This window comes from Lithobates pipiens, unplaced genomic scaffold, assembly GCF_037356315.1.
Source record: "Lithobates pipiens isolate NorthernLeopardFrog02 unplaced genomic scaffold, aLitPip1_a1.2 Scaffold_13, whole genome shotgun sequence".
NCBI lineage: Eukaryota > Metazoa > Chordata > Amphibia > Anura > Ranidae > Lithobates > Lithobates pipiens.
In genome coordinates, this window is record NW_027507718.1 from 521860668 (window position 1) to 521879500 (window position 18833).

The following is an 18833-nucleotide window of genomic DNA, read 5'->3' on the forward strand; positions in this document are numbered from 1 at the left end:
ACACTTCAATCTATGTATATGCCTGCAGTCTAGCATAGAGGCCCCAGATACCATGTAGTATGGAGTGGCCAGAGACGGCATAGGAAGGGGTTCTGGTACCCCGTATTCTTTAAAATGAAGTTGTAACTTCCAGCAGCATCAAAGTGCAAAAGAGGTGGGAACAAGTTCTCCCAAAATGATCCAAGTTAAAAGGGGGGATCCTTGTTAGCCCCTATATTGTTCCATCTGGTGCAGAAGTGGGACCGCTGTCTATGGGGATTTCTCCCATAGACTTGTACAGGGTGTTCCGCGGCTTTTCAAATTTGCCACGAACACCCCAAATTGTTCACTGTTCGGAAACAGGCGAACAGGCAATGTTCGAGCCCTACTGTGCAGCAATACCGGTTCCTGAAATTCCAGCCAATGAGGCTGTAGCACTGTTCCTGCAATAAAGTGGGCCAGTCTGAATGAAGTCCAGGGCCAAATGTGAGTCCCAGTCCAGCCCTCTATCTATCTATCTATCTATCTATCTATCTATCTATCTATCTATCTATCTAATGTGAAATATATCTCTACAATATAAGTGCATTTGTTTATTTTATTTTACTCTCCCACAATGCACTGTTGAAAATCCAGCTGCTAGCGGTAAGGCAAGGATATTTTTTTTAACTCAGAAACTTTGGCACAGAGGCTCATTGTGTTTGTATTTTCCTTCCTTCAGACAGTGAAAACTGCATGAAATGTCCTGATGATGAATGGCCAAATGAGAAGAAGGATCGGTGTCTTCCCAAATTGGTGGAATTTCTTTCCTACACTGATGATACAATTGTTGCAGTATTTTCGTCTCTCTCCATCCTCTGTTGTCTTCTGACTGGTTTAATATTGGGGATATTTATACATTACCAGGACACCCCCATTGTTAAAGCTAATAACCGGAACCTGAGCTATCTTCTCCTGGTCTCCATCATGCTGAGCTTCCTCTGTGTCTTCTTGTTCCTCGGACGTCCAGTAGATGTAACCTGCATGCTACGTGTGACCTCTTTCGGTGTCATCTTCTCAGTTGCTGTCTCTTCTCTACTTGCCAAAAGTATCATGGTGTGTATTGCTTTTAAAGCCACCAAACCTGGGAGTCCTTGGAGGAAATGGATGGGAGCCAAGCTGCCCAATTTTATCATTTGCATGTTTTCACTGCTTCAAGTAATAATCTGTGTTTCTTGGCTATCCATTTCTCCTCCATTCCAGGATAAAGACACTCACTCTTATCAGGGAAAGATCATCATTCAGTGTAATGAGGGTTCAGTTATCGGCTTCTACTCTGTCCTGGGATATATGGGGCTTCTGGCAGCTGTGAGTTTCATTATAGCTTTTTTAGCCAAAACATTGCCAGACAGTTTTAATGAGGCCAAGTACATCACCTTCAGCATGCTGGTGTTCTGCAGTGTCTGGATTGCCATGATCCCGGCCTATCTGAGCACTAAAGGGAAAGACATGGTGTCTGTGGAGGTTTTTGCTATATTGGCATCAAGTTCTGGACTTCTTGGCTGTATATTTTTCCCAAAATGCTACATAATCCTGTTCAAGCCTGACCTGAATACAAAAACAGGTTTGCTTGAAAATAAAGGATAATATATATTTATATATTTTTTTTATGTTAGATGACCCTTGGAAATAAAAATATTATCTATAATATATAGAGCTAACATTATAGTTCTATCTATATCATTGTAAATTGTAGTATTTTACTAATGTATTAGGATGAGAATGAATACTGTTAAAGTTTAATTATTAATACTTACTCTTCCAATGGGCAGTTAGTATAATTTTTTGTTTTCTTGAAGAGCTTTGGACACCACTGGTATCCAACACTGTGGATTTGTTGCAGACCTTGTCCCCTGCTTGGTGTAATGGTTCCTACTACTGGCCTACTACAGAACAAAGTAATCACTTAGCAGGGAGGAACCACTGTGATCAGAGGGCAGCATAGTTTCCAAATGATCCTAAAGTATGACACCAGCGCTACCCATATCTCCGAGAGAGAGAAGATTTCACTCACTGCATTCCAGAACCTTCCATTAAACATATTCTTTTATAAACTGTTTGTAAAGTATTTTGGACAGGGTTGCTTCAGATATGTAGATGTCTATATGAACAAGTACATTTTGCCTGGTGCATTCTAAAATATTTCTCTAATACTAAATAAATGTTTAAATGAGCATGTTTACAGTAAGTTCACATTTTAATTGATACGATTACTTCATTTTAAATAATATTTTCTTAATGGAATAAAAACGCATTTTCTCCTCATATAAATTTTATAATTATATAAATGCTGCTGCTATAAGGGAAAATTCATTTTCTCCATACAATCCAAGAAGGATGTTTGTATATAACAATCTGGTACCAACACAAAAACAATAGGTACCAGGTACTCACTGTCAATTATAGACTTATTTTCAAGACAGTGTATAACAGCAACATGTACCCACTCATAAATAGAGATGAGCTTTGGGTTAAATACGAGTTTGGCCCAAACCCAGCCTGTTGGCCGTTCAGCAAATGGATGAACAAAATGGGCAGATTTGGCAAGATTGTCCACCTGCCCAAATCTCCAACTGATCAAGTCAGTAAGCAATCACTTAATGACAAATCCGAGCAAGCTTGTAAAAATCTGCCTGGGATCCCACGTCTCATCAGTAACCATATAAGGACATAATCATATTTGGTCAATTACATCATCCAGGTTCCCTGGCACTGCACTTATATTCCAGCTGCACAGAGGAGCTGTCATTTGCAATGGGAGTAGCGGGGGGGGGGGGGTCATTGTGAATGATGTAAATGTAGATCTACATCTCTGGACAACATGATTGTCATTGTGGGACATCATTTTTTAAAGGAAGGTTTTATATTAAAAGAAAAAAACCTGACACTATCCCTATTACAACGTGAGATCTAAGAGGTCTATGAGATCTAATCATCCTGCACCTGTCTATGTATTGTATCATCATATCAGACATTTTTATGTCTTTATATTGTTTTTAATGCTTTTCAACCACATCTGGACCAGCCGCCGCAGTTTTACTGAGGCTGGTTGGCTCCCCTGGGCAAAACAATGTTAGCTTACTTCGCTTTGCCTTTTGACCACTAGAGGGATGCGCGCTCTGTCGGAGTCATGCCGCTGGAGCCAATGCGAATGCCCAGTGGGCGCGATGCCTGCCAGGCACCCGCAATCGCTCGTAACAGAGCGAGAATCGGGATCTGTGTGTGGAAACAGATCTTGGTTCTCTCAGGGGAGAGGAGGCTCATTGTGTGTTCATACTGATTATGATCTGTCATCTCTCCTAGTAAGTCCCATCCCCCCACAGTTAGAATACACACGGAACATAGTTAACCCCTTGATCGCCCCCTAGTGTTAACCCCTTCACTGTCAGTGACATTTATACTGTTATCATTGCATTTTTATAGCGCTGATCTCTGTATAATTGTCACTGGTTCCAAAAATGTGTCTAAAGTGTCCGATGTGTCCGCCTCAAAATCGTGGTCCTGATATAAATCACTGTTTACTGCCATTACTAGTAAAAAAAATAAAAAAAATAATAATAAATGCTAAAACTGATTATGAACACCGATCTGTCATCTCTCCTAGTCAGTCCCATCCAGGGACCTGCAATCGCTCGTGACAGAGAGCGAGAATCGGGATCTGTGTGTAAACAGATCTTGGTTCTCTCAGGGGAGAGGAGGCTGATCGTGTGTTCATACTGATTATGATCTGTCATCTCTCCTAGTAAGTCCCATCCCCCCCAAAGTTAGAACACACACAGAACACAGTTAACCCCTTGATCGCCCCCTAGTGTTAACCCCTTCACTGTCAGTGACATTTATACTGTAATCATTGCATTTTTCTAGCACTGATCGCTGTATAATTGTCACTGGTTCCAAAAATGTGTCTAAAGTGTCCGATGTGTCCGCCGCAAAATCGTGGTGCTGATAAAAATCGCTTACTAGTAAAAAAAAAAATAATAATAAAAATGCTAAAAATATATCCCCTATTTTGTAGATGCTAGAACTTTTGCACAAACCAATCAATATACGCTTATTGCGATTTTTTTTTCAAAAATATTTAGAAGAATACATATCGGCCTAACCTGAGGAAAAAAATGACTTTAAGAAAAAAATAAAAATTGGGATATTTATTATAGCAAAAATACCACCAAAAGAATGCTCTATCTGTGGGGAAAAAAAGGACGTCAATTTTGTTTGGGTACAGAAGCACACGACTGCGCAATTGTCAATTAAAGCAACGCAGTGCTGAATCGCAAAAAATGGCCTGGTCATTGAGCAGCCAAATCTTCCGGGGCTGAAGTGGTTAAATACATTTGTATATATTTATTTCTACCTTTGTTGTTGCATCTTTGCACCTTTAAAATCCTAAACCAGTTGATCCCTATTACAACGTTATAAACAAAGGGGAAAAAGAAACCCCAAGTTTCCAACAAGGGAGCCTGGAATGGGAGATGTTTGATTGTCACACAATACCCAAAATAGAAATGATGGTTAAAAAGAAACAATAAATCTTTATTATTATATACAAGACAGAAGAGCCGGCAACTCCAAAGTCCTTTTTGCAAAAATGTATTGGCTACATAGGAGCATTAAAAAGCAAACCACTGACGCGTTTCGGCATGAGCCTTACTCATAGCAAGTTTACAATGAAATAATAAAAACATTTATAAGGAAACAGATACAAATCTCCATCCTCTTCTGAGGCACAAAGAGGTCTAATTTCCTCATTATCGCTCAGGAGTGTACCCTATGTATGAGAATACTCAGGAGGGAGGGGAGAAGGGAAAGCACTGGATCCTAAAGTAATAATGTTAATAGGTATTGCAATCAGCATGGTTACTTAACAAAACAAAAAAAAATATTATTACAAAGTGTTTGATAAAGCATTCAATACATACACATATATAAGGGTAAACAATATACCACGAATGAGATAAATTAGTACATGTCTGGGGAAAAATGTATGTGCAGAGATGTTTGAGCACAGTGAAAAACTATAGCGAAAAAAACAAAAAACATCTTTATAATGACTTAAAATATAATTGTCCTTATTAAAAATTGATCCATATTATAAATTGTGTATATATATATATATATATATATATATATATCCAAAATATTGAGCCTAAAGGACCAACACATTTCGCATAAGTCCAGTGCTTCTTCAGGATCCACAAGCTCTCTATATCAAAAATATGGAGAGTTCCAAAGCCACAATTAGAAAACCTTTCCTTTGCCATATTTACAAATGGTGGGGGGGCAACATAGACATAAACCAGACGTGTCATCTCACCTAAAAAGCACCAAATATACATCAGCCAGCCAGTGTAACAAGGATTATCCAGGTTTTATATCAGCAAGAGAAACAAAGTATATTATTTTACTGATATCTCACCCCTAGCCTCTTAAAGATGGATATCCCAGGAAATCGACCACATGCCTCAACCCGCCCCCCACAGTAATCGGAGGCACTGAGTGGAATGCTTCTCCGCACCCCAAAACGTCCCACCCACAAATTTCTGAGAACCGATTGATGCGTGGAAACTGAAAGTCACACATCCGTCATAGATAGATGATGCACATGAGGAACCATTTGATCAAGGCGAGCGTGCATTAACTAAAAATAACCAAACTTAACCACAAACAGCAGGTTGGCGCCGACCACCAACCCCAAGTGCCAAACATGATATATAACGTCCTACAAAGAGCCACATAAGAGGTCTCAGAAGAAAGAAGAAAGAGGGCTGTCCAAACCACGGCCCAGGACAATCAGAAACATGGAGGGGGACAAGCAAAAAAAAAAAAACCCAACCCAAAAATGAGCATAAAGGACTAACAAAATAATAAAAAAATAATAATATTCATTGGCCTTCTTGTTCATTAACCCCCCTGATGGTCTTCCTGAGTCTGGCTCGGGGTGGAATTTTTATACTAAAAGCGGTAACCCCGAGCCAGACTCGGTACCGCATCGCTGGATCCAGGAGGAGGTTTACTTACCTTCTCCCTTGGATCCAGCGATTTCCCCCCACTGTGCGAGCGAGCCGTGTCTCGCTCGATCTATCACATCGCCAATCTCCGTTCCCTGCGAGCGTTGCGACGCACGGGGACGGAGATCGGCGCCAAATTCAAAAAGTGAAACACACAGTATACATACAGTATAATGTAATCTTACAGATTGCATTGCTGTATGTAATTATTTCACATTCCCTTTGTCCCTAGTGGTCTGCCCAGTGTCCTGCATGCAGTTTTATATTATAAAAACTGTTCTTTATGCCTGGAAACTGGAGATTGTCCATAGCAACCAAAACTGTCCCTTTACATCAAAAATAGAAAACAGCTATAATAAATTGGAATCACTCGCAGTGATAGGGATAGTGATTTGTGGGGAGATCCGTCATCAAATATTGAAAAGTAATGACAGTGACAATTCTGCAACTGAGCAAATTTCTATGTTTTTGATTTGATTACATTATTGAATAATTTTTATTATTGTTATATTATTATTTGGTACAATTATTTATAATTATTTATTATATTATAATTTATGATTTCATTTTTCAAACTTTATTATACCCGGGATGTCTGTTAGACTCTGGTTTGGACAGATTTACAGTGGTGTGAAAAAGTGTTTGCCCCCTTCCTCATTTCCTGTTCCTTTGCATGTTTGTCACACTTAAGTGTTTCGGAACATCAAACCAATTTAAACAATAGTCAAGGACAACACAAGTAAACACAAAATGCAATTTGTAAATGAAGGTGTTTATTATTAAAGGTGAAAAAAAATCCAAACCATCATGGCCCTGTGTGAAAACGTGATTGCCCCCCTTGTTAAAACATACTATAACTGTGGTTGTCCACACCTGAGTTCAATTTCTCTAGCCACACCCAGGCCTGATTATTGCCACATCTGTTCACAATCAAGGCATCACTTAAATAGGAGCTGCTTGACACAGTAAGGTCCACCAGAAGATCCTTAAAAGCTACACATCATGCCGAGACCCAAAGAAATTCAGGAACAATTGAGAAAGAAAGTAATTGAGATCTATCAGTCTGGAAAGGGTTATAAAGCCATTTCCAAAGCTTTGGGAATCCAGCGAACCACAGTGAGAGCCATTATCCACAAATGGCGAAGACATGGAACAGTGGTGAACCTTCCCAGGAGTGGCCGGCCGCCCAAAATTACCCCAAGAGCGCAGCGACGACTCATCCAAGAGGTCACAAAAGACCCCACAACAACGTCCAAGGAACTGCAGGCCTCACTTGCCTCAGTTAAGGTCAGCGTTCATGCCTCCACCATCAAGAAAAGACTGGGCAAAAATGGCCTGCATGGCAGAGTTCCAAGGAGAAAACCACTGCTGAGCAAAAAGAACATCAAAGCTCGTCTCAATTTCTCCACAACACATCTTGATGATCCCCAAGACTTTTGGGACAACATTCTGTGGACCGATGAGACAAAAGTGGAACTCTTTGGAAGGTGTGTGTCCAAGTATATCTGGCGTAGAAGGAACACTGCATTTCAGAAAAAGAACATTATACCAACAGTAAAATATGGTGGTGGTAGTGTGATGGTCTGGGGCTGTTTTGCTGCTTCAGGACCTGGAAGACTTGCCGTGATAAAAGGAACTATGAATTCTGCTGTCTACCAAGAGATCCTGAAGGAGAATGTCCGACCATCTGTTCGTGTACTCAAGCTGAAACGAACTTGGGTTCTGCAGCAGGACAATGATCCTAAACACACCAGCAAGTCCACCACCGAATGGCTGAAGAAAAACAAAATGAAGACTTTGGAGTGGCCTAGCCAAAGTCCTGACCTGAATCCTATTGAGATGTTGTGGTATGACCTTAAAAAGACCGTTCATGCTCGAAAACCCTCTAATGTAACTGAATTAGGACAATTCTGCAAAGATGAGTGGGCCAAAATTCCTCCAGGATGCTGTAAAAGCCTCATTGCGCGTTATCGCAAACGCTTGGTTGCAGTTGTTGCTGCTAAGGGTGGCCCAACCAGTTATTAGGTTTAGGGGGCAATCACTTTTTCACACAGGGCCATGATGGTTTGGATTTTTTTTCCACCTTTAATAATAAACACCTTCATTTACAAATTGCATTTTGTGTTTACTTGTGTTGTCCTTGACTATTGTTTAAATTGGTTTGATGTTCCGAAACACTTAAGTGTAACAAACATGCAAAGGAACAGGAAATGAGGAAGGGGGCAAACACTTTTTCACACCACTGTAAGTGAGTTATTCCTAAGAATTACAGGACTACAATATAAAACGCCAAATTTTCATGCAAAATAATGGTACCGCTTTTAGCACCTAAAATCCGAAATAATCGTACCGCCAGGGAGGTTAAGGCCGGGCCTATTGCATGATTTTAAATAATAGATCCATCTGCATTCTTTTTGTAAATTCATTTTATTCCCCCTTCTAGAATGTGGGTGAATCCATTCCAATGCTACAAACTTTAAGACCCCAGACTTATACTTATGAACAAAGGCAAAATGGCGAGCCGCAGAGTTTTCTAAATGACTACCTGTGTATCATTCACATGATCTTAGATGCTTTTCCAAAATTTACATTTTGTTTTACCCACATAAAATGCATTAACCACTTAACAACTGAGCTATAGCCGAATGATGGTTAGAGCGCTGCTCGATAACTCTGGGAGGGCGTACATTGACGTCCACCCCCTGGGGAGTGCACATTGGAGTATCCGTGACGCATCACGGATCACTGTAAATGGCCTCTGACAGCGGCTGTTTACCATGTGATTGCTCTGTCAAATGACAGAGCGATCACTTGTAAAACAAAAAACTTGTAGAAAAAAAATGACATATTCAAAAGACTTGACAACTTCCGCTTCCGGCACCGTATCTGAGGGACAGGGAGAGCAGTGGCTCCCCTCAGACCGCAGAGAAATCAGCATACTAAACCTCGGGGCAGCTCTCAACTAACAGGAAGACCCTCACCCACCCCCAGCATTGCCGTAGATGGAACGGTACCTCACACAGCCGTGATCTCTCTCGAGGGACACTTCTCCTTCTCCCTTAGGAGCTCCAGGGAAACCTATGATGGCCACCGCAGCATGTCCCTCATCTCTCTCACAGAGCAAACACCATTGAAAAAACCAAGGTAACCTCAGTGAAAGAGAGACTTCCTATGAGGACATGGAAGCTAGTTGTATCGGAATCCAATTAGACATATAGCTCCTTTGATAAGATCACTCAGCCGGTGGCAGATCTGCTTTCCCCCACCATCACAGCCATAGTAGATAGAGCGGTGTCAGCAGGCATAATGCAGCTGTAGAAAGAACTGGTAGAACACTTACAGAGGCTGACAGAAGCTGAACAGCATATATCTTCAATAGAAGATGACCAATATAATATGAGCACAGCCATGGAGAAATACATCCAGGCTCAGCAACATCTGCAGGATCGAATGTAGGACCTGTAGAATCACTCCAGAAGTAACAATCTGAGGCTAATCTGCCTCCCTGAATCCCACAAACATGGCTTACTCCTAGATCTATGCACCTGCCCCCTTCCAGAATCCCTCAGTATAAATCACTGATGCACCGTGGAAAGGGCTCACCAGATCGGGGCCCCTGAAAATGATCGCAAGCACCCAAGACCAATAATAGCAAAATATCTCAACCATGCCAATCGCATAGACATGTTGCAGAGCTTTCAGAAAGCATGCTCCGTGGTGATAGAGGGTCACAAGCTGCAAATTTTCACAGCAATTCCAACCCATGTGTGCAGAGGTATACAGTAGGAACATCCGTTTCAATTTAGCCTACCTGGCAATTCTTCGTCTACAACCCCCGTATGGAGAACAGCTCACCTTTTAATCTCCAGAAATGGCAAACGCCTTTCTGCGCTCACTTTCACGCAGACAAACCACATCTGAAACCTACGCAGACAAAGTGAAACATGTGCCTAGAGAGCAAAGGAGCTCCAGGAAGGAACCCCCAAAACATCTAAAGGCCATCTCTTCAATTGACCAGCCTGATCATCGCTGAACTTGCCCTCTGACAGGCACCTCACATTCATTGGTGTGTGGGTAAATATATCCTTTGAGCTCCAGCTTTCCAGGAGTCTATAGCCTCTAGGACAGACAAAAAAGTCTGAACCTAGACCTATCACACGATACCTGTCAGTTGAGTTTTATAAGGTGATTTAATAGATACATGTGCTGTTTCATCAGTGTATGATCTGTTCTCAGTTATTGTTTCTGCTACCAGACCTTACAATGTTTCTTCCCACAGGAGAGGTTATATGAACCTTCACCACTTGTTCTACCCACTAATGAATTCAGAAGCCAAGGAAACGTGGATGGCCACTAATTAATCTACCACTTCATCAGTGGAGTAGTGCCCAATCTCACTCTTAGGCTGCGTACACACGCGGGGACTGTTCGCCCAACTTTGTCCGCTGAACAGTGTTTCGGCGGACAGTCCGCTCGTGTGTGGGCTTTCAGCGGACAGTTTCAGCGAACAGTCTGCTGAACAAAGTTTTTCGGAAATTCCGAAAAACTTTCCGCTGAAACTTTGTTTCAGCGAACAGTCCCCTCGTGTGTACGTGGCCTTACATCTTTCTGGCCTGCGGGCTAGCGGTTCAACCGGTGGTGAAAATGCATACGGAAAAAAAGTGAAGTCTCAAAATTTTTGGTTTCTCAGTATTATTCTGTTATCATCGGTCATTTAACACAGGTAAACTCCACATACAACCTCATACACTATTTTACCCTTATCTGATCCATGAACACTCTACAAATAACATTCTGGAATGTTAAGGGGCTCAGACATCTAAAAAGATTAAAATCAGACATAGCATTGCTCCAGGAGACATACCTGGTGGAAAGCAACTTCTTCTAAATGAAGAAGCTATGGGTAGGAAAGGTGATAAGTTCAGCATCCAAGGGACGCAAGGCAGGTATGTTTATACGTTTACATGAAAAATTAAAATACGATTTAGTGTCCGTCGACAAATATGAGGATGGCAGGTTAGTTTTAATTCACCTCAGATTCCTGACAAGAGAAGTAAGGATAACTAATATCTATGCCACTAATTCTCTGGACAAATCCTACTTTATAGACCTAACATCCCAACTAGCAAACAAGACCAGCTTTCCCAACCTCATAGGGGTGATTTCAATTCATTCATTAACAATAATGAAGATAGATCTAATCCCCACTATAGACCAAGATAAACTACACGGGACCAGATCACCCACTTCTACCACATGGTAAATGCCCTTCAATTGAGAGATACATGGAGAATACACCATCCTCTGGATAAAGAGTTCACCTACTTCTCTCCAGTCCATAACTCTTTTGCCAGACTTGACTACTTCCTCTGCACCCCCCCCACCCTCTATAATGTTAGAGATTCATTTATCCACAACATGGTCATATCAGACTATTCCCCTATCTCGGTCACCCTACATAATCTCTGGACCCGCCCAGCCTATAGACAATAGCTCTTCCTGGCACACTTAAACCAAAATGACAGTTTAAAAAAAAATGTTATACAATGTATGGCTGGAATATGCCCACAATAGCTCACATTAAAGCCGCATACACACGGGCGGACTGTATGGCCTACTTAGTCCGTCATACAATCCGACGGACAGTCCGTCATACTTTCGAATGAACGGACTTGACCACACACGGCACTTTTTGAGCGGACTAATACGGCGTACTAAGTCCGCCGTACTATCCGCCCTACTTTTGAAATGAATGGACTCGCCCACACACGAGGCGGAAAGTCCACTCATTTCGAGCGGGTCTCCAGGTAGGCGGGGCCCGCGAAGGAGACGTCGCTGGCCCCGCCGCCTGGTATGGACTTAAAGGGGAACCCCAACGCCGAAAAAAATCGGCGTGGGGGCCCCCCCCAAGTCCACAACAGACCCTTGTCCGAGCACGCTACCCGGCCGGCCAGGAAAGGGGGGCGAGCGAGCGCCCCCCCTCCTGAGCCGTACCAGGCCGCGTGCCCTCAACATGGGGGGGTGCCTTGGGGAAGGGGGGGCGCACGGCCCCCCCACCCCAAAGCACCTTGTCCCCATGTTGATGAGGACAAGGGCCTCTTCCCGACAACCCTGGCCGTTGGTTGTCGGGGTCTGCGGGCGGGGGGCTTATCGGAATCCGGGAGCCCCCTTTACTAAGGGGGCCCCCGGATACCGGCCCCCCACCCTATGTGAATGAGTATGGGAATGTACCCCTACCCATTCACCTGTAAATTAAAAGTACAAAAAAAAACACAACACACGAGATAAAATACTTTATTGCACAGCTCCGGGGGTCTTCCGTCTTCGGGGGTCTTCTCGCCGGACTCCTCCGCTATCTTCTTGTAGCTCTTTTGCTAGCGGAGAAGTCTGGCTTTCTTCCTCGCCGCCGGCCTCTTCTCCCGACTTCGGGGGTCTTGTCCCCCTCTTCGGTTCTTCTGCCGGGCCACCGCGCCTTCTTCTAGCTCTTTTACAGGCGGTGGCCCGGTCTTCTGTCGCCGCCGCCCGTTCTTCTTCTTCTTCTTCTCCTGGAGATGTTGCCTCGACGATCTCTCCGGCCGGAATGCCAGGGACAAGGGGCGGTGTCACATGGCTTTATGTCACATGGGTTGGTGTCACATGGTGACCCCGCCCCCTTACAATGTCATGGTCTCCATGTGACATCAACCCATGTGACCAACCCATGTGACATAAAGCCATGTGACACCGCCCCTTGTCCCTATATAAGTGGCCGCGCAGCGCGGCCCTGGCATTGTGGCCGGAGAGAGCGTCGTGTCAACATCTCCTGGAGAAGAAGAAGGAGAAGAAGAAGAAGAAGAAGAACGGGCGGCGGCGGCGGCGACAGAAGACCGGGCCACCGCCTGTAAAAGAGCTAGAAGAAGGCGCGGTGGCCCGGCAGAAGAACCGAAGAGGGGGACAAGACCCCCGAAGTAGGGAGAAGAGGCCGGCGGCGAGGAAGAAAGCCAGACTCCTCGGCTAGCAAAAGAGCTACAAGAAGATAGCGGAGGAGTCCGGCGAGAAGACCCCCGAAGACGGAAGACCCCCGGAGCTGTGCAATAAAGTATTTTATCTTGTGTGTTGTGTTTTTTTTTTTGTACTTTTATTTTACAGGTGAATGGGTAGGGGTACATTGTACCCCATACTCATTCACATAGGGTGGGGGGCCGGTATCCGGGGGCCCCCTTAGTAAAGGGGGCTCCCGGTTTCCGATAAGCCCCTCGCCCACAGACTCCGACAACCAACGGCCAGGGTTGTCGGGAAGAGGCCCTTGTCCTCATCAACATGGGGACAAGGTGCTTTGGGGTAGGGGGGCCGCGCGGCCCCCCCCTTCCCCAAGGCACCCCCCCATGTTGAGGGCACGTGGCCTGGTACGGCTCAGGAGGGGGGGGTGCTCGCTCGCCCCCCTTTCCTGGCCGGCCGGGTAGCGTGCTCCTCGGACAAGGGTCTGTTGTGGACTTGGGGGGGACCCCCACGCCGATTTTTTTCGGCGTTGGGGTTCCCCTTTAAGTCCATACCAGGCGGCGGGGCCAGTGACGTCTGCCTTGCGGGCCCCGCCTACCTGGAGACCCGCTCGAAATGAGCGGACTTTTCTCCGGGCGGGAAAAGTCCGCTCATTTCAAAAGTACGGCGGACTGGCATACACACGGGCGGATTGTCCGCCGAAATGCGAGTACGACAGACAGTATTTCGAACATTCCGAAATACTTAGTCCGCCAGACTGCACGCTGAAAAAGTCCGCTGAAGCCCACACACGAGCGGACTGTCTGCTGAAATGTGTTTCGGCGGACTAAGTAGGCCATACAGTCCGCCCGTGTGTACGCGGCTTCAGATAACCCACATTTGTTCTGGGAGACGGGCAAATCATTCATGCATGGAAGGATCATATCCTTTGTATTGGCCTATAGGAAAACCACCCAAAAACAATATCTAGAGGCCAGCGACAGAATACGAACTGCCCAAACGCGACTTAACCGGTTCCCGGCCGACGCACGCCGATGTACGTCGGCAGAATGGCACGGGCAGGCATATTGGAGTACAGGTACGTGCAATCTTCAATGCCGTCCTGCCATCGCAAGCGGCGGCACGCTCGCGTGCCTGTCGGGACCCTGTGAGTCTGGTCACGGGTCCCACGGACTCGATTGCCACGGGCCTACCCGCGATCATCTCACGGGGCAGCTGAATGGAGGAAATGCCATGTAAACAGCATTTCCCCATTCTGCCTAGCAACTAGTGACACTGATCTCTGCTCCATGTGATTGGAGCAGAGATCAGTGTTCACTAAATGAAAGCCCAGCCCCCCCACAGTTAGTAACACACCTCTAGGAACACTTAACCCCTACACTGCCACCCACTGGTTAACCCCTTCACTGCCAGTGTCATTTACACAGGAATCACTGCATTTATATAGCAGTGATTACTGTATAAATGTCAATGGTCCCAAAAATGTGTCAAAAATGTCCGATGTGTCCGCCGCAATGTCGCAGTCACAATAAAAATCGCTGATCGGCGCCATTACTAGTAAAAAAAGAAATAATAAAAAATTATTAATAAAAATGCCATAAAACTATCCCTATTTTGTAAACGCTATAACTTTTCCGCAAACCAATCAATAATCGCTTATTGTGATTTTTTTTTACCAAAAATATGTAGAAGAATACGTATCGGTCTAAACTGAGGGAAAAAAATGTGTTTTTATATATTTTTGGGGGATATTTATTATAACAAAAAGTAAAAAATAATGCGTTTTTTTCAAAATTGTTGCTCTATTTTTGTTTATAGCGCAAAAAATAAAAACCGCAGGGGTGATCAAATACCACCAAAAGAAAGCTCTATTTGTGGGGAAAAAAAGGACATCAATTTTGTTTGGGAGCCATGTCGCACGACCGCGCAATTGTCAGTTAAAGCAACGCAGTGCCGAATCTCAAAAAGTGATCTGTTCTTTGACCAGCAAAATGGTCCGGTCTGTAAGTGGTTAATGAGCAGAACACCCCATAAAATCGTAAGTATTGGCAGAAAGCCAAGGACCTCTTTGATACCTGTGCAAATAATCTAGAAAATGATACATACTCAACTACAATACCACAAATACAGAAATAAGGCAGGGAAGCTATTAGCCAGACTTACCAAGGTACAGTACATACCTTCCCACCCATATCAATGCCCTGTACAATCCCAATGGTACACTTTCCACATCTCCCAACAATCTATAGATCCCACCAAAAAAAGCAAATGGTTAGACTCAATGTCCCTCCTCTGGATGAACCCAGATCTATTAAAAACTTTAAATATCCCAATCACTAAAGAGGAAATCATGGTTTCCATTAATGGCCTGCCAATTGGAAAAGCCCCAGGCCCACACCCAAATTTTATGAAGTAATAAAAGAGACAATTACCACTCTTTACTAGCAGTCTACAATTCAATATGGGACCATACCTTCTGACAGGACATCAAGCAAACATAAAACTGATTGCCAAAAAAAAGGAAAGGACCCAAGGAACCCAGGGTCATACTGCCCAATTTCATTGCTAAACATAGATTCCAAAATCCTCTGTACGATAATAGCCTCCCGATTAGCAAATATTATGCCATCTCTTATTCATCATGCGCAGTCAGGCTTCACCAAGGGTAAGTCAGCCTCATCCAATCTAAGAAAAGTCCTAGCCGCCTAGCCAAATATGCAAAACAACACCCCGTTGAAGATATAGCAATCATTACCATAGATGCCGAAAAGGCTTTTGATAATGTTAGGTTTCAATGGCTATCCTTAGTGATGCAAAATTGAGAGATATCAGGCACCTTCTAACACTTCATACATAACCTGTATTCTGCACCGTCAGCCACAGTAATACCTGCAGGAGTACAATACAACCCCATACAGTTACATAAAGAAACAAGATAGGGATGTCCCCTCTCACCCCTGCTATTTAATCTAGCCATTGAACCCCTTTCACGATATCTCAGCACCACAGACCCCATTCAAGGAATGCCGGATGATATTTTGATATTCACGACTTCCCCCCAAACAGATATACCCGCCATACAATCAACTTTCAACTCCTTTCGTAAATGCTCTGGCCTGAAAATAAACTTTGCCAAGTGCAAAATCCTTCTTCTAGGTACAAGTGCAACATGTTCATGGATGCCCTTCTCCCCCTTCCACATAAGCAAGAAACAAATCACCTATCTAGGCATTAAAATAGGTAAGGAACCATCCTCTCTTTACTATCTTAACTATCCTTTTTTGATTTAAAAAATTGTGGGTGAATTGGAGGCCTGGCCAACCTTCCACTATCACTCTTTGGGAGTTGCACGCTCTATAAAATGGTCAGCTTTTCTTGCCTTTTATGCCCCCTACAAACTTTACCATTATTACTGAAAGGCAATTATAACTTTTCTATGGAAAAAGGGTAAACCGAGAATAGCCTTGACCAAACGAATTCTCCCAAAGAGTGTGGGGGGGGGAACAGTCTTCCGAACATTAGAGTATACAATCTAGCGTGTTTACTGATAACAGGAATGGATTGGATTTTACATTCATCAAAATACTCCAACTATGGTTTAGAATCTGACATGGTTCATCCAATAAATGTATCCGCTCTCTTACATAGCTCGCTGCAACAAATCCCGAACCATATCAAACAAACTTGTTTTTCAGAGACACAATAATAGCCTGGAAGGAGGTGAGAAAAAAGTTGGGTCTTTCACCCTATTTATCCAAGTTCCTTCCATCCCAAGGCAACCCCGTGTTCCCCCTTGGACTTCAACCAAAGCATATTCTCTATATCATGCTGAAAATGGTACCCTTAAGCCCTTCCACCTCTTTATGGAAGAATTCCACCTACCTACCCACCACTTTCTACAAGTTTCACAATACTCAGATTTCATCAGAAAAACCTGCCCAAAGAAAAACATCAAATTCCAACCCTCTTTCTTGGATAAACTACTTGCGGAACATCAACACTCTATCACAGGCATATACCACCCTCTAAATGTGACATTTACAAAGCCCATACACAACACCTCGATTAAATCCTGGATAACAGACCTACTCGGGCTACAACATCACCAGAAACATTATTCCAAACAAATCCTGGATGGAAACTCAGTTCAAATTGATGCATAGGGTCTACTACCCATTTTCATCGAAACACTGATCCACCACAGGAGCTACCTGCCCGTGGTGTTGACTCCATATACTTCACCACCTCTGGCTCTGTCCATGGATTGACAACTACTGGTCCACAATCCTTAAGTTCATACATGAAGTGACTAATTGCCAACCCAAGAAAGACCCTATGGTTCTTTTGTTCAGATACCCATCACCAAAAAATTAATCCCCAATTACCTCTAACATAATACCCCAAGAAAATCTTCAATGGATGCTCCTCAGACTACTCATAGCCCGCAGAAAAATCTTTAAGCATTGGATCTCTTCCACACCTCCGACCTTATCCGAAATGATAAGAAATCTCAAAACCCTGCTCTGTCAAGAAAAATTGGATGCCATGATCCAACATACATGGTCCAATAACAAATTTTAAAAAAAGATGGTCATCCTTTATCGAATGCTGTCTAGCATCTTCACAAAAAAACCTACTTAAATTCACCTTCCTTCTCATTTTCCGAAAAGGGTCTCATTTCAAGCACAAAACCTCTCCATGGTTAACCATACCTATCCATCTTTTTAAGACCTATCTCAAAGAGAACTCTCTTTTTGATACTGTTTAGATGTCTACATTGTACTTAAGAATGTTATTTGTTAGGACCAATACAACTAAAACATCTACATGTGGATTATTATTACTATTTACTATTTTATTCAGGGTTTCGTCTGGGAATACCGAAGGGGGACAATCACCAGATGTCCTTATTCAGTTTCCCCTCTTCCTTCCTTCTCTCAATTTCCACAAAAATCCTTCTCCCTTCTTCTCACCTCTAGCAACCCTCTTCTCTTCTCTTCCAATTTTCTTTCCCCCTCTCCTCTTTTGTAGTAATGGTTGTTATTATTTCCGAGATTGTATACCCTTCATGACGACAATGTAGGTAATCTATTCCTTGTCAAAACTAATAAAATATATTTGAAAAAAAAAGGAGGGGCGTGGCTTGGGACGGCTCGGAGATGGCCGCCTAAACGAAGAGCTCCAGCTATCGAGGTCACAATATTCATTCCAGGAGGCTCCCCGTAGCGTTATGAGCAGCCACACGGGCCGCGGAGAACCAGCGACACGGTCCCGCTCTCCGAGGGCACCAAAAACGCAGTTAAGCGGCACTATTCCGGAGCTGTTCCGCTCCCAGCAGACGAAAGAAGGCATGGCCGCCTCCGGCAGGAGATCGCGCTCCCTGAGCAGAAGCCCGCGCTCGCCACAGGACGAATCTGCCGCTCTAGGAAGGGGTGAGTCTCGCTCTCTGAACTTCCATGACATGCAGATGATCGCCGCTGACATAAAGAATACTCTGTCAGCGGCGATCGCGGACTTGAGGAGAGACATCCACACCATTAATCTCAAGGTGGAGGAGGTGGAGCTCACGACCGCCCGCAATGACACTTCTTTATGCCAGGTGCAGCAAGTGACAGAATCTCACACCACACATCTCAGGGATCTACAAAGACATATCGAGGATTTGGACAACCGTGGCAGACGCCACAACCTTAGAGTGCAGGGACTACCTGAAAGCATTGATCCCAGCAGTCTCCAGCAAACAACGGTGTCCCTTTTCAATGATATCCTGGAAAGGCCTCAGGACACACCAATAGAAATTGACCGGCTTCACAGAGCCCTCAGACCCCG

General features: G+C 43.9%; 1 protein-coding gene across 1 annotated transcript; it reads left to right on the plus strand.

Moving 5' to 3' along the window:
* The first annotated feature begins 702 nt into the window (after positions 1 to 702).
* On the plus strand, positions 703 to 1605 carry LOC143975936 (vomeronasal type-2 receptor 26-like). The gene has a single exon (XM_077478468.1). It carries the CDS (start codon positions 715 to 717, stop codon positions 1603 to 1605), a length of 891 nt encoding a protein of 296 aa, XP_077334594.1. The 5' UTR covers positions 703 to 714.
* The last annotated feature ends 17228 nt before the right edge of the window (positions 1606 to 18833 follow it).